At 43.0% G+C, this 21,043-nt stretch overlaps 2 protein-coding genes across 5 annotated transcripts in view; both read left to right on the top strand.

The window, feature by feature from the left end:
* The first annotated feature begins 2,747 nt into the window (after positions 1–2,747).
* Positions 2,748–18,294, top strand: LOC131282624 (transcription initiation factor TFIID subunit 4-like). 4 transcript variants are annotated; one of them, XM_058312135.1, is made up of 10 exons: positions 2,748–4,011; positions 7,376–7,537; positions 8,389–8,562; positions 9,887–10,459; positions 10,551–10,664; positions 10,754–11,095; positions 14,310–15,464; positions 15,533–15,706; positions 16,274–16,399; positions 16,492–18,294. In XM_058312135.1, exons 1-10 carry the CDS (start codon positions 2,851–2,853, stop codon positions 16,645–16,647), a joined length of 4,137 nt encoding a protein of 1,378 aa, XP_058168118.1. In that variant the 5' UTR covers positions 2,748–2,850; the 3' UTR covers positions 16,648–18,294. The 4 variants fall into 4 exon arrangements, with proteins under 4 accessions (XP_058168118.1, XP_058168120.1, XP_058168121.1 ...); XM_058312137.1 differs by having other exon boundaries at positions 10,754–11,140; positions 15,036–15,464; positions 16,492–18,293; XM_058312138.1 differs by having other exon boundaries at positions 15,036–15,464; positions 16,492–18,292.
* A 1,603-nt stretch (positions 18,295–19,897) lies between these two features.
* LOC131283046 (uncharacterized) overlaps positions 19,898–21,043 on the top strand; it is a 33,203-nt gene continuing 32,057 nt past the window's right edge. The window contains exon 1 of the mRNA XM_058312606.1: positions 19,898–20,734. Within this exon, the coding sequence (XP_058168589.1) occupies positions 19,905–20,734 (830 nt within the window). The 5' untranslated portion in view covers positions 19,898–19,904. The remainder of the gene's footprint in view (positions 20,735–21,043) is intronic.

Here is a 21,043-nt window from a genome sequence, read left to right on the forward strand (position 1 = left end):
GATGACTAAAGAAGGGAGCAATTGAGAAGAAGGTCTCCACTGTAAGTGATTATATTCTTGTAAAATTGATATCAAATAGCACAATGAATTTAAACAGAAATTACCTTACAAAATTTTGAGAGTACCATGATCTATTCTTTCTGCAGAAATGAAAAGTTTTGTAGAATTTAAATGTTAAATTATTGGAAATGAAAACAAAACATACCTAAGTAACTATGCCAAACACTTCCAAATCGAAATGATGCCTAAAAATCTTTAAATGGAGTTTAAATGTAGACCACTGGAAATTTCTGCATGAAACGGGAGATATGACAGGTGAAAGAAAGGAATTAACTAGTTAAATCGTCCAGATATTGATTTGTATTATTTTCCCATCCCCAAAAAATTGTTTATCATTATACATGAATCTCAAGATCATATTTTGTATATGTTATGGTTTTACATTTTACTGGATAGTTTGAAAAGTTTTTGTTCTAAAGAATCGTAAATCTTTTTTGAGAGCAGAATTGGGCCGGCTTAATCATTGAATAGGTATGTATGAGCATGCCACTTGGCTGTATAAAGTGTTATATCGTCTTTGCCCTGGTAACGAGCTGGTGGCTTACTATGCTCACCGGCTCAGAACGCATACCGTACTCAATTGCTCAGTTGGTTTGCCAAACTCATATGCTCAGGTGGGCATAGCAAAATTACTTACACAGGTGTCTTTCCAATCTCATCTGCCCAGGTGTCTTACCAAACAAACCTGCACAGGTGGGTCACCAAACTCAATTGCTCAAATGGCCTGGCAGGTCCAACTTCGATGGCACAGGTAGTTCACCAAACTCAGTTGCTCGTAGCGATTCTCACATACAGCTGCAGTGATCAAATGTTAATCTTTACTTTTTTTCTTTAAATCTAGTGTAAGTTGTTTTTAGTTTATGCAACCCACGTATTGTACATGCGCTATTTTTTTTTTTTCAGTAGAACTTCTCGACATTATTTATCATAAAAGGCCCAACATCCTAGTGAATTTGTTAAGCGTGGTAATCCGGTTTATTTGATTTTTGTTGAAATAGTTGCTCTAGAGCTGGATGGATATTTTGAAACCGCTCCGGACTCAATTTCCCAACACTAGGCTGCAGCAGTTGACACCAAGGATACTAGAACCAATAAAAAAAAAGTTTCATAAGGTTAGACCATCTTGATTGTTATTTGTGACAATGTTAATTATATTCGGATTACATTCGCGTCCTCTGCAAAGTTAACTGAACAGTAATGATAACTGTTTAAATTGGTTCCGGCAACTTTCTAAATTTCAATATGACTACTACGTCTTGGTTTTTCAGTTAACCTCTCTTTTTCTAGGAGCCGTGCTTTGAACGCTTACTTCGCGGAACGTGTAGTGATGAGACATCCGAATCCCTACTATACACTCGAATCTCCAAATCTGAATCACAATCCATTAAACAGACGCGAGGCGCTGTAAACTCAAGGTTACTACACACTACTCAGGTTACGACAGCGCAGTTTTGCTCGGAACCATTTTGAATATTTTGTTGACAATTTGTCAATCAAAATAACGTCGGTGTTTAAGTGGTCTGCGCGAGCTTCGACGATCATTTTGCAGAATTAGTATGTATACTCCTCTTTATACACAAAAACTACCGCGAACTAATAAAAATAACAACTTGCAAAGTATATTGAAACAGTTAAAACGTATGAATAATAGACACAATACTGCACGGATTCAAGCGATCCGTAAACACAAAGCCGGACCCAGCTGAATAAGTTGTCAAAGGTTCCTTGAGTGGTAGAACACATCACATAATTGACGTTTTACTGTATTTCTATGTTGTACATGGGTTCTAATTCGACTCACATCAAATTCAAATAAATATGAATCCCAAATAAATCCTATCTGATTCAAATCCCAAACGAATCAAATCTGATCCAGATCCATCAAATGGGATCCAATCCTTAGGAATCCGTCAAAGGCTCGAATCTTAGGGTCTTCCGAATCCCAGTTCTGTCAACACTAGGAACGCGTCTGTCGTGCAAGTGGTCGAGTGTTTTCTTAAATGGTTTGTTAATTAAAGCGCCGATCTGCTGCGGGCGTCTACACACTGTTATCGGAAATATCAGCAAAGCCAGCTGGCGTGTTTGCAAGTTATGAAGGTTTGCAGTGCGAGCTAGCGGCGGCCACAAAAAATTGCACGGGAAAAAGACGGCTTCCGACGGCGAGTGCGATAGACCTGTAGTGTGGGGTGCGTCAGAAGGCTGATTGTGCGTTGTTGGAGTGATTAAATCGATAGTTGCAGTTGTTATCAGTGGTGTTGGCAGCATGCGTTGCCGTAATGTGTTCGAGTTTGTCGCTCGCTAAATGTTTCCCTGGGTAGAATAAGCATTTATCAATTGCAAAACATATTTTTAATACGCTAAAGTTGCTCTCGGAGCACCAAGCAGAGTTATTGATTTCCGAAAGCTAGTTCGAAACAATTGATGCATCGGTCGCTACGTGGCGCTAGTGTGCGGCCGTGTCTGTCTACACCTCGGGCGCCAGGCATATTTTTCTGCAGCAACCTTGGCTGACGTTCGAGGAACGGAGACCCGTGATTGGCCAACACGAACCGGGCGATTTGACATTGTGATTTCCCCGCGGTCTATTGGCCAGAGGTCATCGAAACGGGTTTACCGATTCGAGTTCCGGTAATTTCGACCTCACCGGATACCGGGTTTTGCCCGGAAAGGTCAATGAAGCGGTAATGGGCCAAACGTCAAACGCGGATCCCGCCAGTCGGACGAGCAACCGTGTTGAAATGACGCGAGCTTGCGTTCGGCTAAAAATGGGCAGTGGGTTCGCGAGAGAAAATGGCGTCTGCCAACTTTTTGGAAGAAGCTCTTAAATCGGACGTCGACGAATCGGCGGTGAATGCGATAGTGGGAACGTTGGAAAACCAGTTGGACGTGAATACGAACCAGGTGCAACAAGTAGGCGGTGCAGTGAAAACGGGTGCGTTCGTGAATAGTGTGAAAAATCAATCTAGTGCAATCTCCGAGCCATCATCGGCAGCAGCACCAGCAACAGCAGTAGCGACAGCAGTTGTGTCAAATGGGGGTGCAACGAGTAGCAGCAGCAGTAGTAGCGCTTCATCGGGCCAGAAACACGGCGCTGGTGGCCTCGTCACGAACGGCGAAATAGTGTCCAACATAGTGAACCTCGTTAGCAGCAACAACGGTGCTAGTGTGATTAATAACAATACCATCACGACCAACAACAACAACCTTGCAAAGACGTTCCTAGTGAGCGCGAGTGTGGCAGGCAGTACTACGACGACCGTGGGGGGTAACAAGGCGACCGCTGGTGGTGGCGGGAACGTAACCGTTACGTTATCATCGGCTGGTGGCGGCGGTCAGCAGCAGCAGCGCAATCCGGTTCCGTCGGTGGTAACATCCGGTGGCGGTACGACCGGTGGTGGTGGAGGAGGCATCAACATAATCAGCCAGCAGATCGTGGTGCCTGCCGGAGGGGGCAGCCACCACCAGCCACCGCCACTGTTCAACGTGACCACCAACCACGGCCACCAGCCGCAAAGCAACCAGGGCACAGCAGCGGGCGGACACGGCAATAGCATCATCATCGGCAGTAGCAACAACCACATCCTAACGTCATCGAATATGCCAAAGAATGAACCAGTGAAGTTGGTCTATCCTGCAGCCGGTGGCGTCCCGCAGACGGCGGTACTCAATATGAACAACAACCGCGTCACGCTGACTTCGTCCACGTTGCCGAACGGGACGCTTTCGTCCGGTCAGCAACCGCAGCTGATCCAGACGTCGAACATCGTCACCGGGGGCGGCGTGAAGGCCACGATCCAGCAACAACAGCAGCAGCAAGTGGCCGGTGCGTCGCAGCCCGGTGGTGGCGGTCTGCCAACGCCAACGTTAATTATCAAGAACCAGCAGACGGGCGCAGTCATGAACACCGGTGCACCTGGCATCGTCACGGTTTCGAAGCCGATGAACAATCAGGTAACATCCTTCACACCGGGTACCCGGATCCAACAAAGAGAGTCGTGTGTTGTGTATTTTCTGCTACTTGGTGGACGTTGTTTTGTGAATTCGGTACATATTCACGGCCAATTCTTGCAAAGCCAAACATCGGTGCCATCGGCGCGTTCTTCTCCCGGTCGTTGTTCAACTAACAGAAATCTTCTTGTTCCCTAAAACTGCGTCGCTAAGCAACAATCCCGCTATGCTGTGCATCATTCACTTCGCGATTCAGGGCGTGCTAAGGCTAAACTCGGCTCCTCAGGTTAAGCAAGCTCCGCAAAAGCAATCTCGGCAGATTCGACCGGCATTTCGCTTTTCTGCTTCTCGCGCTTCCTACCCCCATGCCGAAGACCGTTTTTTCGTCGCCCCAACATGGTGTCTGAACCAAGAATGATAGGATCAGGATGTAAACATTACTACCACATAGAGAGATGCGTAATTAACTGACAACAGGGCGAACACGAACGATAGGCGCCTCCGGTGTATCATTTTCGGATCCCCGGAAAATCCCGATGGCGATGGTAGATGTGTGCGTTGACCCGGTGGCCGGATGTGAGAAGGAATAGTTGTTGTTATGGGGTCGAAAGGTAATCAAGGAACGTGTTTGATTCAGGTGTAGTTGCTGTGATAATTATTTAACGTTGTTATCAAAAATGTTCAATCGAAACACCAAAATACACGAACAGTTTCTAATCAATTTGATATATCAAACCAAGCTTAGGATTCTTGAACAATTATTTGTCATAGCAAATTTGTGAGAACTAAATAACACGTGCAATGTTGAAAGGAGTACAGTTTTGTTTATAAAGCTCATCAAAGCTTGAAATTGGAAATAATGTTCCACACAAATGAGAGATGAATTCTAATAATATATATCAATATTTGTGTTACATTTTTGTATACGTTTTCAATTTCAACTTAACACGAGAGATCGGAAAACAATATCCCTTTCTTTATTTTAGTTTTGCTCAACAACATACAAAATTTCGAAAGTCACTGTTATTCAAATCATTTGGGTTTGCTATGCCAATCTAGTAAACCAGTGTTTTGTGAACATTGGTTTAGTATTTGAAAACCAAAGATCAGTATCCTGTGCATGGCGTCTAGTCAAATTTTAGATATCAAATGAAACTGCACCTGTTGCTTTCGTCGATGGTGCAGAGGTAGTGTTTATTTATACTGACAACCTTTTCAGTTTGAGTATTGAGATAAAATAGAATTATATTTTCGATTCAAATATCTCTTGCAGCAATGACATCGGCATACTCGATCTGAAATAAAGGCAAAAGAACTTGGAGGGAAACAACCGGTGTTAAAAGTTTCATGGAAAAGGGAAAGGGACCAGGAACCTCGTTCAAACTGGTTGAAAGAGTACAGGACTCATTTGACGTGTGTCCGCAACAATTATGCATCCGATCGATGCAGGGAAATATGCTACTACTCTACCCGCTTCGGTCAGTTATTTGCAACAACCTGACTGGTCCTAGACTCGGATACGTCCGACCGGCGAAAGAGTCTCGTCCAATCAAATCATCCGGACATGTGGAAAGCCGGTGATTGTGCGGTTACCACGGAGCCCCCGGGCGCACTGAGTTTGCTTGTACTGGTGACATATTTATTAGTCGTGGGGAAAGCTACGAACTTTCACTTCTCAGCCCACCCGAGAGGCCTCGGGGAAAATGCTCCATTTCCTTCGGTTTCGGGTGGGATCGGTGAAAAAAAGTGAACCTACGCGTGGAGAGTTATACTGAACTCTCTGAGCCTGCCAACAATAACCATATGTAGGGCACCGGGAGATGCTCTCGAACCTGCGTCGTCGTATTTGACCTAATTTGACAGACAGCTGCTGATGCTGTTTGTCGCCGCGATTTGCAATCGATTTAAATGGTCGAGTGTGTATCCTTCAACGTTTACTATTGGAACACTCATGGCGACCCAAATTAGCCACTGAGGAAGGTATATTCCGAGTATACATGCCATCAGGGGTGATTGGTGCAAAAGGGTAGCTAGTCCACATAAAACTCACTGATTGCGCTAAATAAGCGTAGGAAACAATTTCACTTGCGTTCTTTTCTTCATCCCCCTGTAAGGATATGCATCTTTGGAAAGTTAAACCTTTTAATTTGCAATGTTCAAGCAATGGAAAAAGATGTATCCAACATTAATTCGTCGTAGCAACCTCAAACGAACCAATGGTTGCGGAATGTGAACGACACAAATATGCTGCCTTTGATGCGTCACCATACGATGCTTTAAGGCCGCACACATACGGCTTGCTGAGCTCTAACCAACGTCACCGTCCTTCGCCGCGGTGGGTTGAAAGCAAACTGAGCATGCTACCCCACGGAAAACCCGCGCTTTTCCCATTTCTTGCAAACACAAGTGTTTGTGTGCGCGTTTGTCTGTATGCGCGCTGTATGCTCAAACTCTCATCTCCTGCTGGTCCGTTTCTCTCGCATCACTGGTGGTGCTGTGGTGACACACAACGCCCGCGGCCAGAAGTAATAGTGGTCTGTGTGGCTTCCAAATATCCCGCGGTTGTTGTTGTTCTTGTTGTCGTCGTTGCTCCTGTTCGACTTCGATCGTTTTCCCTCCGCCAGCATCCGCCGGTTTCGGTTCCCTGTAACATCATCTTTCCGATTGTCAGAACAGTCGCAGCAGCTGATTCGGTTGGCGTTAAAACATACGCCCGCGGCTTTTCTCGTCTGCACTTGTGTGCCGGTTTTCTTCCTGTCCAAGGTTGAACGAGTAGCTTTTAAACCACGCATCGAATCGGGAATGACGGAAAAGCATACACAGGTGGGAGCGAGCGAACTTCTGGCAAGGTCAATGACCTTGGCACGCGCTGATTGCCCCTGGGATGTTGCAATTTACGCTGGCGAGGGTTGTATGAGTTTCGATTTCGAATTCTTTCGCAAATTGTTTTTTTTTTATTTCGTTTTAAAAGATACAAACTTTTCTACCGTATTCTTGTTTTCTTTTACTGCGGTGCGTTTCTCTAGAATTAATTATCTTGGAACAAGAAAATTGTTGTTGAATAATTCAAGCTAACGTTTATGTTTTTATGTTGTACTCTAATCACGTATGATTGAATAATCTCCATAAGAAGATCAGATTGATCTTCGCCAAACTTTTGAAAGTAGCAAACGCTATTACAAACACATTTTCTGAAAAAACAAAAAACTATTGTCCACCTTGTACGCTCCCTTGTATACAACTGTGCTAAACAAACAATTTTACTGGTTCTTTCTCTCTGTCGTGTTTCTCGAAAAGCCGTACATCTTCTGCGCCAGTACAACTAATGAAATTTCTGTATCAAATTTCACACTACTCCACATTATAGGCAACACCAAACATAGTCGGTTTACCTGGTGTGCAAATTGTAAATGTTAGACCTGGCGCACAACCCACACAAGCACAGCAAAAAACTGTTGCCGCTGTTTCACCTAGAGTTGTTATTGGTAGCCAGCCAATAGTTAGTACTAGACCACCAAACGCAAGCGCTGTAAGAATCAAACATTTTTTTTCATTTATACTATCTTACTTAGTGTTACGTTAGAGCATATACACGATTCGTTACGCGATACGATTATGTTTTGTTGTTCATTCGATATACATGTTCGAATCGGTTTTTCTACCCCCGGTAATTCCTTCGTTTGGTATCCCTTCAATTCCCTGTGCCAAAATCGTTTTCCTTCCTTCATTTGTGGATTTGTTACTTTGCCATCTATTATTTTATTTGCTGCTGCACAGCGTCATTTTTGTTATGTTTTAGTCGCTTTGCTTTCGTACTTGAAATTGTTGTGCATTTTGTTGTGTTGACTTATGTGTTCGTATTGTGCCGCCGCTTTCTACCTTACGCGTCCCATCCATTCATGCCAAAAATTATAAATATTCTTGCATTCGCTTATATAATTGCTGTTTTTGTTTTACTTATTTCGCAATGCTCACCTTTTATGCTTCTATGATTGTTTTTGTTTGTTTTGGCGCATTTCTCACTTTATTGCAGCTTTATATTAATAAATATCGTTAACTAATTACTTTCCGGTGCCAACGGAATATTTTTCACATTAAAATGCATTGTTATACATTGCTATTAAAATTGGCATCGTTGGAAATTCTTTGGTTAACGTTTTTCAAACGGTTAAAGTTAAGATGTATTATGTTTTTGTATACTTTGTGGGTAGTTGTTATGAAAAAATATGGTATCTATTGGACACGTTCAACAAAACTAATTCTGTTCTCTTTTCTACTCTGTGTTTCCCGTCCATCCCCGGATGTACCTGATACCTTCGGATGTTATTGATGATGCTGCTACTACTTCAACGGTTGCCGTCACCGCAACGCACGCAACAGATCACTTTAAGTGCCCTTCAAGGACAGCAAGGTTCGACGCTGCTGCTGAAGAATGAGCAGGGCCATTTCCAGCTGCTCCGGATCGGACCGGCCCCGACCGGTGCCCAAATTACGCCCGCCAATCTGACGGGATCTTCCGCGAACCAAACGATACGATTGCAAACTGTACCAGCTGTAAGTAGGTTTACCGGGCCCCCATTAGCCCTCCGAAAGACCATTGTCACCAGTACGCAACAGGTGAAACAGAAGCAAAATGTAATTACCAAATCCAAACCAGAGTTTGTTTGTTCAACTATCAACTTCGTTCGAAGTCTTCCTTTTTTTCTCAATTACATCCGAGTTTATGTTGTTTGCATCGCATTCTTTTCTTATCGTTTTTTTCTTGACCCGGTGGTCCTTACGACCATATAGTTCGATTAGGTTTTCATTTTATCCATCGAGCGTGGTATTTTATACCGCATAGGATAAGCTCTTTCCAAGCTCTAGATGTGTGAATCTTTATTTGTTTCGATAACATCCTGTTATCTTTCTAATATGTAAAGTAAACTATAACTTGTTTTACACTGTTCTGACTAGAGAGAGTTACAGATATCTGACTTATATAGATCCTAAAATACATTCTTATTGGATTTACTTTAATATGTAAAACATGGTAAAAATCAAAACAATATTGGATTTCCGGAACGGAATTGTAAAGTCAGATAGCTCTTTATGGGTCCGTATGATTTGTATTTGATAAATTTAAGCAAGATAAATCCTCATACCACCACTGATCGGTCAAGGCGGTGTGAAATGAGGATTTGTTTTCCTTCTACCTGATAGCCATACTAAAACGCATGCATTTGTTTCTATCCTCTAGGAAGCTAGAACACGCCCGATCGGTTATTTTCTGTTAAAAAATCAAAGAAAAAGAAAACAACATCTATCACACCTGTGCGATGGTCACGAAAATGTCTTTTCAAACTCGCTTTTTATATGACACCACACGTGGTTTTGTGTTTTATATTTTTTTCCTCAATGTATACCATTGCTGTGTTTGGTTCCTTTTTGGTGGTTATATTTTGCTTTGCCAACACTCTGTGCCTTTCTTTCTGTTTCGCAACTTCAATACCCAATTCGGCCCAACGTTTGAGGCGTGTTTATGCTGAAAAGGATTCGTACTGGATGGTATCATTTGCGCTTCCTCCTATAGCCACCGAGCCAATTTCCTTTTCGGTTTTTTTTTCCAGTACGGTCTCATATAGATGTTTATTAGTTTTTGTTTTTAAAAATAATCCTTATTTTATTTCCAACCACATCCTGATATTCCTCCCTTTATTGCCTCCTCGTCCCAAATGAACCGCTTCTAGAAAATCAAAATGCTTGTTCAATGTTCCGAATGTTCTTCTAAAGAGCGTTCGTTTTAAATATGTTAATGCTTAAGATATTTTTGGTTGATTAATATTTACTAATGTTTGCTTCTTTTCGCTTCATGCAACGTTTTGTTCCGTGCGGTCAGACCCATTCATCCGGTTCCGGAGCCATCATAGTGAGCTCACAGTCCATTACGACCGCCCCGACGAGCTACATTTCAACGCAACCCACGCCAGTCGCCTCGGTGGCCCCAGTGCCGGCATTGGCAGCTCAGCAAAATATCACGATATCGCACTCCCCGGCGCAAGCGGGCGCCCAACCCACGGTGCTGGCCACCCAGCAATCATTGCACCAGCAGCAGCAGCAACAAACGACCGTTGTCGCCTCATCTCACTCCGTGGCAAACCAACAGCAGCAGCAACAACAACAGCAGCAGCAGCAGCAGCAAACGGTCGTTGTTACAACGACTGGCGGTGGTGGAGCCCCTGGCCAACAGCAGCAACAGCGAAACTCCTTAGATAATACCAAAGAAAAGTGCAGCAAATTTCTCACCAATCTGATCGAGCTGTCCAAACGGGAACCGGCCAAAGTGGAGCAGAATGTGCGAACACTTATTCAGGAGCTGGTGGACGCGAATGTCGATCCGGCCGAGTTTTGCGAACGGTTAGAGCGTCTGCTCAACGCTAGTCCACAGCCGTGCTTAATTGGGTTTCTAAAGGTAACCGTGAGGGGGTTCTGTGGGGCGGGTTTCTCTCGTACACTCTGCCCCGTTACTAAAAGCCAACCTTCCGTTCCCCTTCTGCACACAGAAAAGCCTTCCCCTGCTGCGGCAATCGCTAGTAACTAAAGAGATAACGATCGAGGGCATCAATCCGCCTTCGGCTGCTGTTGCCTTCGCTGGTACCGCCTTAACCCAAATTCCTGTAAGTACTAGGTAGCCAGCCGGTAGGAAGGAGCACCCACCCCGGATTGTCGATAACCGACGCGTTATGCTTCTGCTCAATGTTTTTAGGCCCAAATTCGCCCGATCGGACAGACGACGATCGTGTCACAAAACAGTATGGTCGGTCAGACGCAAATACGTATGCTTACCTCTCAGGCCGGCGGGCTGACGACGATGCCACGGATCGGGCAGACCACGATCCGGCCGGCGGCCCCCGTCCGAATACAGCAGCAGCAACAGCAGCAGGTGGTCCAGGGCGCCACGCCAACGACCGTCGTAGGACCTCGAACGATCACTGCCCAGCAGATTCGACCAAACTCTACCACGATCGGTCACACGACGATCGTGCAGACATCGGGCGGCCAACAGCTGTCGCAAAACATCTCAACGACACCTCCTGCATTGCTACCGGTGAGTGGGAGCGCTTCTTCTACGTACATTTCCTCCGCTCAGCAGGTACCTAGAGAAATTTAGTAGCGTGTTTTGTTTCGGCGATTTCTTCCTTTTCCTCCTTGGTTGTTAGTGTTTTCCATTTCGTTATTGTTGTTTTAGAGTTTTTTCTCCTTACTATCAAATATCTGCTAAACACGTTCCTTTAATGAATGCTGTTTGCAATCAGCATTGCTTCCCTAGAATCTTACCCAAACTCAATCAATAGAAACCTCACCACCCGCTTACAACATCACCTCCCTTCTAATCTCCCAACTGCCACTATTTTATTCCTTGCGTACGCTGTAACATTAATGCCCACACCTACTGATAATACTATTCTAATTATTTATGAAACTCCCTGTTGCGGGAACGCGGCATCTTCCTTTCGCGATACGTTCTCTTCTTTTCCTGATCACTCTTCCCAGTATCGAGTATGTATTGCAACTCTTGTTTTATTCGTATTTAAAAACACTTTTCTGTAGCACACGAGTTAGCTTGTTAGCACGAACTAGTAAACTTTGTGCTTGCACACATCCCTGTAGCACTAAGGTGATGATATAGGCCATCATTAGTTGGCATATCTTTTAGGTGGTTTTCTTTTGCACCACAACGGTATTTTCCACAACACAAGCACATGTATGTTGCACCCCTGGGTCGGTTCAGCATTTTGCTTAACTTCTTAGAAATCACACAAGTAGGACAAAGTTTATCCATCAAATAAGGTTGACATTTTCTTTGAGAAGGAAAAATTCGGGCTAAAATAGTACAGTTGCTAGGGAGATTGGACCCTTATTGGACAAATTATGTAATTTAGGGTTCATTCATGAAGGTTCATAAGAAATCTTTTTCGTGACATTCCGTTTCAAAAGCGTTTTCAAACGTTCATATGTGTTGTTTGACAAAAGTTTTTTTAAATGTCAGCCAAATAGGGGCGACATTGCCATAAGCATAACATTATGTTAAGTTGAACATTAATTTTTCTCACACAAATAGTAGTGTAGCATCTTCTCACCAACAACATAAACCAACCTGGTCGTTCTGTAGATCTCCTCCTATCCTCCGATAATTGCTGTTACTTGCTGCTACCCTAACAACCTCTGCCAACCCTTGCGTCTGAATGGAATGTATTTCTTGTTTGCTCTGCTCCCCGTTTTTGGTTTTAGTAGTCTCGTTTTATTTTACGACACGCGGTTAACTTTTGTAATGTAATCCGCGCTGTTGAATTGCAAACTTTAACAATCTGTTGTAGTTTATCTTTCCAGTTCTCTGTTGTTGTGTAGACTTTTTTTTGACTTTTCATTTTTTGGCATGCTCTAAGTTTTCTCGTTGAAATTCCAAAATCGACAAAATCATAAATGTAGACAACCAATTTCAACAAATGTGAAAAAAGCTGTAGAATGTTTTAGCTACATGACATAATTTTGTAAATGAGCAATGGAAAGATAAATGTACACTACTGAAGCAATTCTTGTCGGAAACCCATTCGTTTCCTCTGAAAACTACATACTATACAACCCCTCTAAAACAAAACATTTGGTGCTGGATATGTTGGTTTCTTCCTCCCCTACCCTACCGGACGAGACGTGCCTCCAAACGCGTACTAATTAAACTATATACAGAAGTATATATTACCTCCTGAACCCTGAACTCTCATACATTAGAGGTACACCTTCTTTCTTTAAGGGGTTACTTGACAAAACAAAACATAGCGGTTATTTTCTACACTACATTAGCCGTGGGACCCTTCTTCCCCCCTTTTCGAACGCAACCAAATACCTCCGACTTTTGTAACACATGCATGATACCTCTTAAACATTAATGCTATAGATGTATTGCTTGTAATACAAAACCCTTTTTTCTTTATGAGTTAGTTTACTTTTGTTGTTACGTTTTCTACTTTCGACACTAAATTTCTCTCTGCTGCTGAAAGGATTAATTAACCCACGATTCGTTGGTACCAAGTGTAAAATGAATCAAATTTCTCTTTTTTATCGAAGAGTAGTGACGCGCACTAGCTGAACCGTGTGTACGAAAGTTACATTTTTATTTCTAGCTAATGAACGTTTTAGTTACGTCGAGGTTTGTCCGAAAATTAGATTCAATCGTTTTTGAACTTTAAAGCTAAATTAATAATCTTGTGGTTAAGTGTCATAAACTAACTGATTAATTATAAAATACTGTTTAAAAACAAAACAAAAAACAAAATACCCCCAAGTATGAATGAAACAAAGCTTCTTGAATTCGTCTGTGCCAACTTTTCGTACTGTACAAAATTATTACACAGCGCAGCTTTTTCTTGTAACTAGAATCGTCACTTTGACAAGACTCAAAATAGCGATATGTCGCTACGCAATTTTCAATTTCAATATCTCTAAAACGGCTGAATATTTTTTCAAAACAAGACTTTTCTAAGGCAAAGTCGAATGCTACATCAAAGACCTAAAGTAACGTCAATTTCCATAATAACGAATCGAAATAAAGCTCAGAACAGAAAAAAACTATGGAAAATTTTAAAAAATCCATAACTTTGATGTTAATTTCGGGCGTCATTTGTAATCGTAAAAACATGAAATTATGTTTTAATGCTGGCAAAAAATACATAAAGTATTTGCTTTCTAGAGTATATTTTTCCTGAATTTTAATTTTATATTTTGAAATTATTAAAGTTGCAAAAACTTCCGACCTAACTAACTCTTCATCGAGATAGCGGAAGGATGAAGAAGTGCATAAAAAACCAAAAACGCCAAAAGATAGTCTGCCAATATTCTGAAATAACCGTTTATGGATTCGAAAAATCTTAAAAGTGACGAAGTTATGCCATTTGTAAAAAATCGGTCAAAAAGAAGCTTTCGTTGAAGATTTCAAAGCAATGTATTGTAGTGTTTAATGTCAAACTTCGAAGAAACTAAACCGATACTCGCTTCAAAAAAAGTGTTCCTTTTCGTCCACATTGTTTAGTAGTTCGGCACGCACAGACGACCGACCGAATAACCGTTTTATTCCCTCGTATTTTCTCTTCCCACCATCGCTGATGATGATTCGTTCGTGCGTGTCATCACCTTGATCGTGCATATCATCACCTACCTTCATGTCCAAATCAAACCAAATTTGCATTCGGATGGATGGGGGGTCGCACCACCAACTCATAATTGTCCCGTGTGTTGTGCACTCGTTATGGTCTCGGTTGCTCTAGATCCGAGCACCCTCCGGCACCTCGATAACGCGCACGAGCGCGACGTTACAGATACGCACCGCGGCTCCCGTGTCGCGCACGGTCACCTCCGTCGTCGGCGGCACGACGGTGACAGCGGGCGGGCTCAGCAAACAGATCCTCCAGACGCAAGTCAATCAGATACGCGCCCAAACGCCGGTGGCCTCGGTGGCGGCAGCCGCTGCGGCGGCCGCTGCCGCGGCATCCGGTTCGTCCGCGACCCAGGTTAAGCAAGTGACGGCAATTACCGGTGGCGGGAACGTGGTGGTCAGTTTGAACCAGGTTCCAGGTCCGCCTCCCATGCAGCCTGTCTCGGCGAACAGTGTCGGCGGGACGACGGTAGTGTCGGTGGGTGGTTCGTCTGCCGGCACGATACCGCCCATGCCTGCCCTCGCGCTATCCTCTTCTGCGGTAAGCGCGGCGGCGGGTCTTAGCACGACGCACGTCGTGGGCTCTTCCTCCTCTTCCTCGGCCTCGGCGGCGCCAACGGCCACGGTCGTTGTTAGTTCTTCATCCTCCACAGCAGCGTCAGCTAGTGGGACGGTGGTGGTTGCCAGTGCGTCCGCACCCTCGGCGGCCACTGTCAGTGCCACCAGCAATAGCGGCAGTACTAGCACCTCTGCACTTCCACCACCACCATCAACACCGGCACCGGCACCCCAGGCGCCGAGCGTAACGACTAATAAAAGTGTGTCCGCTAAATCGCAGAATCAATCGGGGGCGTCGAAGAAGAAGACGGGTGCGTCCGCGGCCGCCGGCAGCGCTGACCCGGACGCGGCCAGCAAGCGGGCCGGGGCATCAGCGCAATCGCAGTTCTACCACCACCATGCGTCCATGTACGGCGACGACGACATCAACGATGTGGCCGCGATGGGCGGCGTCAACCTGGCGGAGGAAACCCAACGCATCCTCGGCTCGACCGAGTTCGTAGGGACGCAGATTCGGTCGTGCAAGGACGAGGTGTTTCTACATCTGCCCGCACTGCAGTCCCGGATCCGCAGCATCATCGCCCGTCACGGTCTGGAGGAACCGAGCAACGAGGTGGCGGTGTTGATCTCGCACGCCTGCCAGGAGCGACTGAAAAACGTGGTCGAAAAGCTAGCAATTATTGCGGAGCATCGGATAGATATTATCAAGGTAGTGATGATAGTAACATTATTCACATGACCGATCCATATGATGTTATTCGTTTCTAATGCTTTCAGGTTGACCCACGGTACGAGGTCACGAAAGATGTACGAGGGCAGATAAAGTTTCTCGAAGAGCTGGACAAAGCCGAACAAAAACGTCATGAGGAGCAGGAGCGTGAAATGTTGATGCGAGCCGCCAAATCCCGATCGAAAACGGAAGACCCGGAGCAGGCTAAACTGAAGGCAAAGGTAGGTTGGCGGGAGATATGGCTGTCTGTCAGTACTCTTTGCTGAAGCGGATCAAATACTTGGCCAAGTGTTTCCTTTCCATTTTGGTGAAATTGTGATATCAGATTAAATAATTTTAGTATGTGAATTGCAATTTTCATCTTATAAATATGACATGATCTCTCATTCAAATGTTTAATACTGCTTTTGTGTTACTTCTAGTAAGCATCATTTTGTAAAATATGTTTTGGAGGAATTTCTTTCCTCTGTTGGCGTTATTTTTCTTATTGAGTATGAAGGTTAAAATAAATACGTTTATTTGCCGGTGTATGAAAACTTTGCATTATTAAATAAACGACTAAACGTTTTAAAAACATCTTGTATTTGAAGATCTTATATTTTTATGAGACTGAACGGGAAAACGTAAGTTCCATTATGGGCATAATGAAATAAGATTCTGAGAGTTTTGCCAACAATTTTAAAATGTAGCTCAAAAAGCTGTTCCATTGGCCATGAAACAAGTGCTTATGGAAAGAGTTTGGTTGCTCTAAGTATACTTGAATTCCACTTTTTTTAAACTCTTTCTAGGCAAAGGAAATGCAACGGGCGGAAATGGAGGAATTGAGGCAGCGGGACGCCAATCTGACGGCGTTACAAGCAATTGGTCCGAGAAAGAAGCCGAAGTTGGAGGAAGGAACATCCGCATCGGCAACGGTATGTCTTATCAAAGTCATATTCTTTTCTGTTTTGCTTATCATGTTCACTGAATAATAACACTAATGTACATATGTCTCCAATTAACCCAGCCCGGTGGGTCCGGAACAGGAACATTAAGTGGGAAGGCTCCGACGCCGTTACGGCCGCGCATCAAGCGCGTCAATCTTCGTGATATGCTATTCTACATGGAACAAGAGCGGGAAACCTGCAGGAGTCAGATGCTCTACAAAGCCTACCTCAAGTGATCGATCGTGGTGCTGGTGGTGGTTTTTCATAAGATCATCCTGATGGCTTCGAGCCTACAGAAGAGTACACTCGCGCTACGTGTACTCGGTACGCATATGTTGATAAACCGAAAAACTACCCAAGTATTTCCATGACGTACGAGCCCGAACCATCATCGTTGTCGTTAGTGAAAAGGGAAGCGTGTGATCCTCGAGCCAGCAATCCGGTTCGGTTTTCATGCTATGCGACGCTTTGGACGCCATTACTGACGATAAATTGTCAAACTTATCGATAAACTGAACATAAAAACGAATGTGTAAATTGAATCTAATATAAGCTACATTTTCACTCGAACCACAACAACCACGCCCGGAAAGAGTTGCCTAACATACTACAACGTTAGATTTCCACTTGAAAGCTCTCATGTAGAGTTTACGAAGCAAACACGGCAGTCGGTAACATAACGAGGAACAAGGATGTGAACTGATTTTCTATGTTTTAAACAATAGATTCCTAAACATCCCGCGCTCACCAATGCACTCAAACGGAAGGCTGATGGTTGCTGCTAGGGAAATAGAACGAAATCATCAAAAGCGGCGAAATTAATCCTCACGGAAATGCAAACAAAATACTAAATCCGATTGATGCAACCCGGCAAATTCGATCGATGCGAATCAAATGAAGTGTAATGCAGTCTAATGCTGCCAACGGACCTGGCTGAGGATCTGATCGTTACATCGAATGATGGTTACGGATGAAGGCGCAATCTGTAAAATAGATATGCGTGTGTATGTGAATGTCTATGTGAATGTGTATGCGTGCGTATGTGTGACTGAGCAAGAGCTTGTGATAAGCGAGAAGATGAGAGAGTGGAGAATGTTCGAAAGACAAGGGAAAATAGATGAAATTAAGGACGGAATGATCGTACTCGTATATTTGTTCGGATGTGTACTTGCAAGTGTGTAAATACAATTGGATGTTTTTTCTTTTTTTTCTGGCACTACCGGTAATAGGGAAGAGAATATGAAGTAGTACAACAATATGTATCTTTTGTTCTACTCCTCCTTTAGTTCAATGTTAGATGTTAATTTTCCGGCTTTTGGTATAGGTTCATAGATTTCGTTACACTTGCTACTTCCCATGCTCAAAAGGCAATTTATAATTGATATACACTTTAATTCATCCCCGTACAACCAAGAAGGGTTCGTTCAGCGCGTAATGGGCAACCATAGTTTATGCAAACGGAAAGGGGTTAGGCTGGGATTGTAAATCCTCCCCGCCCCTCCCGATCATTTAACTCATTTGATTCCGCACATTTGAAACATCTCACATGGTCATCTTCTCTTTCGCTAAATTTATCAACAACTAAAAATGAGCTGGAAATAGCACAAGACTGGCGGACGTGTGGCGCGTAACGTAAAGCAGAATAAGCTATAAAACGCGACACAGAAAAAATCAAGCAAATAAATATGATAACAGACGCAGCAACCTAACGACCGAGGTGTGCCCCATATAAACGGATGTATAGAGTTAGATATGTTGGAAATAATAATATAGTAAGAGAAAAGTTTAGTAATAGACGAGTAACAGATCGGTTTTATTAAGTGAGGCAGAGCAACAGCTCACCGTGTACTGGTGGACTAGAGGCCGAAGTTCAAACAGAGCCCCATCGTGACTCAAGTGTGGCTCTTTTGGTTTTACTTCTCTTCTTTACCTGGCAACATGCAAACGGCCAACCCCCTATTGAAGAGTTTTTAGATGACAGCAACTTTCACCTAGCCATAATTGTCAACAGTTCATTTTAGTTATGTGACGCCGAAGAAAGCATGGTTAAACCCAATTAAAAACGGTTCTCAGCGCAACGTTAAAATACTTACCTAGACTGAAACAAATTTTTGTCGCTAATTCTATTAATTCTTTTTATACTTATCTAACCTTGATCGGGAAATAGTATGAGAACACTTCCTAACCACCAACGCAAAGAAAAAAAAAATAGGTATATTTTAACGGCATAATCTTGGACGTTCATTATGATTTAATGTATGTTTTTTCGGTTTTATTTTTGATTATACTGTAGTGTTTTTTTAGCTGAATTGAAATGAAGTGAACATGTAATTTTATAATTTAGCTAGCTTACAATCAACATTAACATACATACTCCTCAACAAATTAGCTTTTTGCGTCCCGTTCATATGAACATTTTTTCTGGTGAAATCAATATGATTATGATTATCGTTAGTTGAAAATTTTGTTGTCGCCTAAAAGCACTTCAATACCTGGCAATTATTTTTATTTGATCATTAAGTGCTTCAGATTACTCGTACGACCCCAATAAGACGAACCCCTAGAAAATCCCTGTTGTGCATAAACACGTTGTTTGTATAGATTTATTATTTATGTTACAATCATCGCTTGTTCGATTAAATTTAATTTAATTTCGCTAATAAAGTGAACGAGCTAATGGTGATTTGTATTAGAAAAACACAAAATCTAAAGGCGAAACATGAAAAATACATTCTTTGGTGATCAGTAGCGATGGGTGGTCCAGCGGATTGTAAGTGCAAGAAAGGGATTAACTAGATCAAGCATAGCATATCTTCTGCATACGTAGTGCGAACCATTGAACATTGTTTTTCAACGACTATAGGATAGTATAGGATGTTTATTTTGTTTTTTTTTAGTTATTAAAATTGAGTTTTTTTCTTTTTTTTTTTTAAATGTACGCAATCGATTGACGAAGCTGAAAGCGTCGGTACTGCGGAAAGCAAAGTGCATATGCTTGGGTGTGTGCGCGCTCGTGTTGTGTGTGTGAAGAGAAAATAGTACGGATGAGTAAACCACAAACGAAGGAAAAACAAGAATTGATCCGTAAATAATTTTGTTTCGTGTAAGAAAAACATAAAAAGAAAAAGTAAAAATGAACCAAGAAAATGGAAATATCAAAATCAAAACTGTTTCGTATAAATCTACATTACACACTAGTTTTACATTTTCCTTTTGTTCATCACCTAGTGTGTAATACGAAAGAAATTGAGTACAGACACAGAATTACTTTTAAACCTTTCTCGTTCGCCAGCTACATCAATAATAATAACTACGATCTCTGTTGCTTTAATTTAACTGTTTTTTCAAACCGGTTGCTGGGTGGAACTCTGGAAACCAGTGTCGTAAACACCAATGTTGTAAACATAAACAAATCAGCTGTCATTTAACCAGCTGCCATGGATACGCGGATATATTTTTGCGCGCGCTTCACCGACTGTAGTTAAATCAAAACATGAATACGGCGAGTAAATACGAGCAGGATATACCGAAAAGGTTACAAAGTGATGTGATATTCGCCGAAAAAGTGTCTCTCGATCGTTCCACCGCCGTAGTTTATGCATTAACGCGCGATAGACAGTTGTTCGAAGTGCAGCGGAAATCAATTCTGCACTCGGTACGTCTGGGATCTGCTACTGGTGGTGCGGCGTGCAGTTCCCGGCTTTTCAATGAAAATCCATTGGCGACAGAAAGATTCACATCAGCCGACGAATTGACGGGGAATGTGTGCTTAAGGACGTTTCGTGCTAACGATGGCACAAGACGGAAACTTTTTATTCTCGTCCAGTTGGACCGAACGTTGATCGTCGTAGAGCGTCGGTTCGTGGATTCCGATGGAAGCTGTTTGCTGGTGATACACTCCTGCTTTGAAGAATTCCGGCAGTTAACATTCGTAGAAAACCCGCACCGTGGTGGCAGTTGCATGGTGCAGATCGAAGTGGACGATCGCGAAGAACCGATCGTAACCGATTTTCAGAGTCGCGGCCGTTCAGCCGGCGCGGATCAGTTGCCTTCGATGGTGGATAACTTCACGTGCTTCGATCATGTGCTGAAAACACTCCGAAATCAGACTGCCGAGCGAAGGGCTCACCTGGAAATGGCTCGACTAACCGTAACGGAGGTGTTCCATGACCTAAACGAGCGTATGAAAATGGTGCCCTCGTTGCTGCGATCGTCCAATCCGGAGGAAAAGGTTCCGTTGGTGCGTTACGGCGACGTTTGGAGCAGAATTCACAATGATCGTTTGGTGATCGGTGTACCGTTGTTTAACTGCACGTACAAAAGGTATGCGCTACAGGATACTGTTTGATAGAATAATAATTTTGTTATAGAAATTCTTTCCACAGCATCAGCTTTGGTTTAATCAACTTTGGGAAGAATCGTTCGTTGCTTATTTTATTGATCAGATAAGGAGTTATGATTGATATGATTAAGTGAAACAAATTAGTTAAATGATCGTTGTACTTTGGTTTTTTTTTCTACTTATTGAAGCAAATATTTTGATTTATTTTGTCAAACGAAATCGCAATAGATTTACCCCCTCCAGACTAAGAATAGCTGCTCAACAAACACGCTATCTACCTTAAAAACTAT

This window comes from Anopheles ziemanni, chromosome 2, assembly GCF_943734765.1.
Source record: "Anopheles ziemanni chromosome 2, idAnoZiCoDA_A2_x.2, whole genome shotgun sequence".
NCBI classification, from domain to species: Eukaryota; Metazoa; Arthropoda; class Insecta; order Diptera; family Culicidae; genus Anopheles; species Anopheles ziemanni.

Coding starts and splice junctions, on each gene's coding strand:
- LOC131282624 (XM_058312135.1), top strand. CDS start 2,851: ATGGCGTCTGCCAACTTTTTGGAAGAAGCTCTTAAATCGGACGTCGAC. Junction 8,563..9,886: donor GATTGCAAACTGTACCAGCT/GTAAGTAGGTTT, acceptor CCGTGCGGTCAG/ACCCATTCATCCGGTTCCGG. Junction 11,096..14,309: donor CACCTCCTGCATTGCTACCG/GTGAGTGGGAGC, acceptor CGGTTGCTCTAG/ATCCGAGCACCCTCCGGCAC.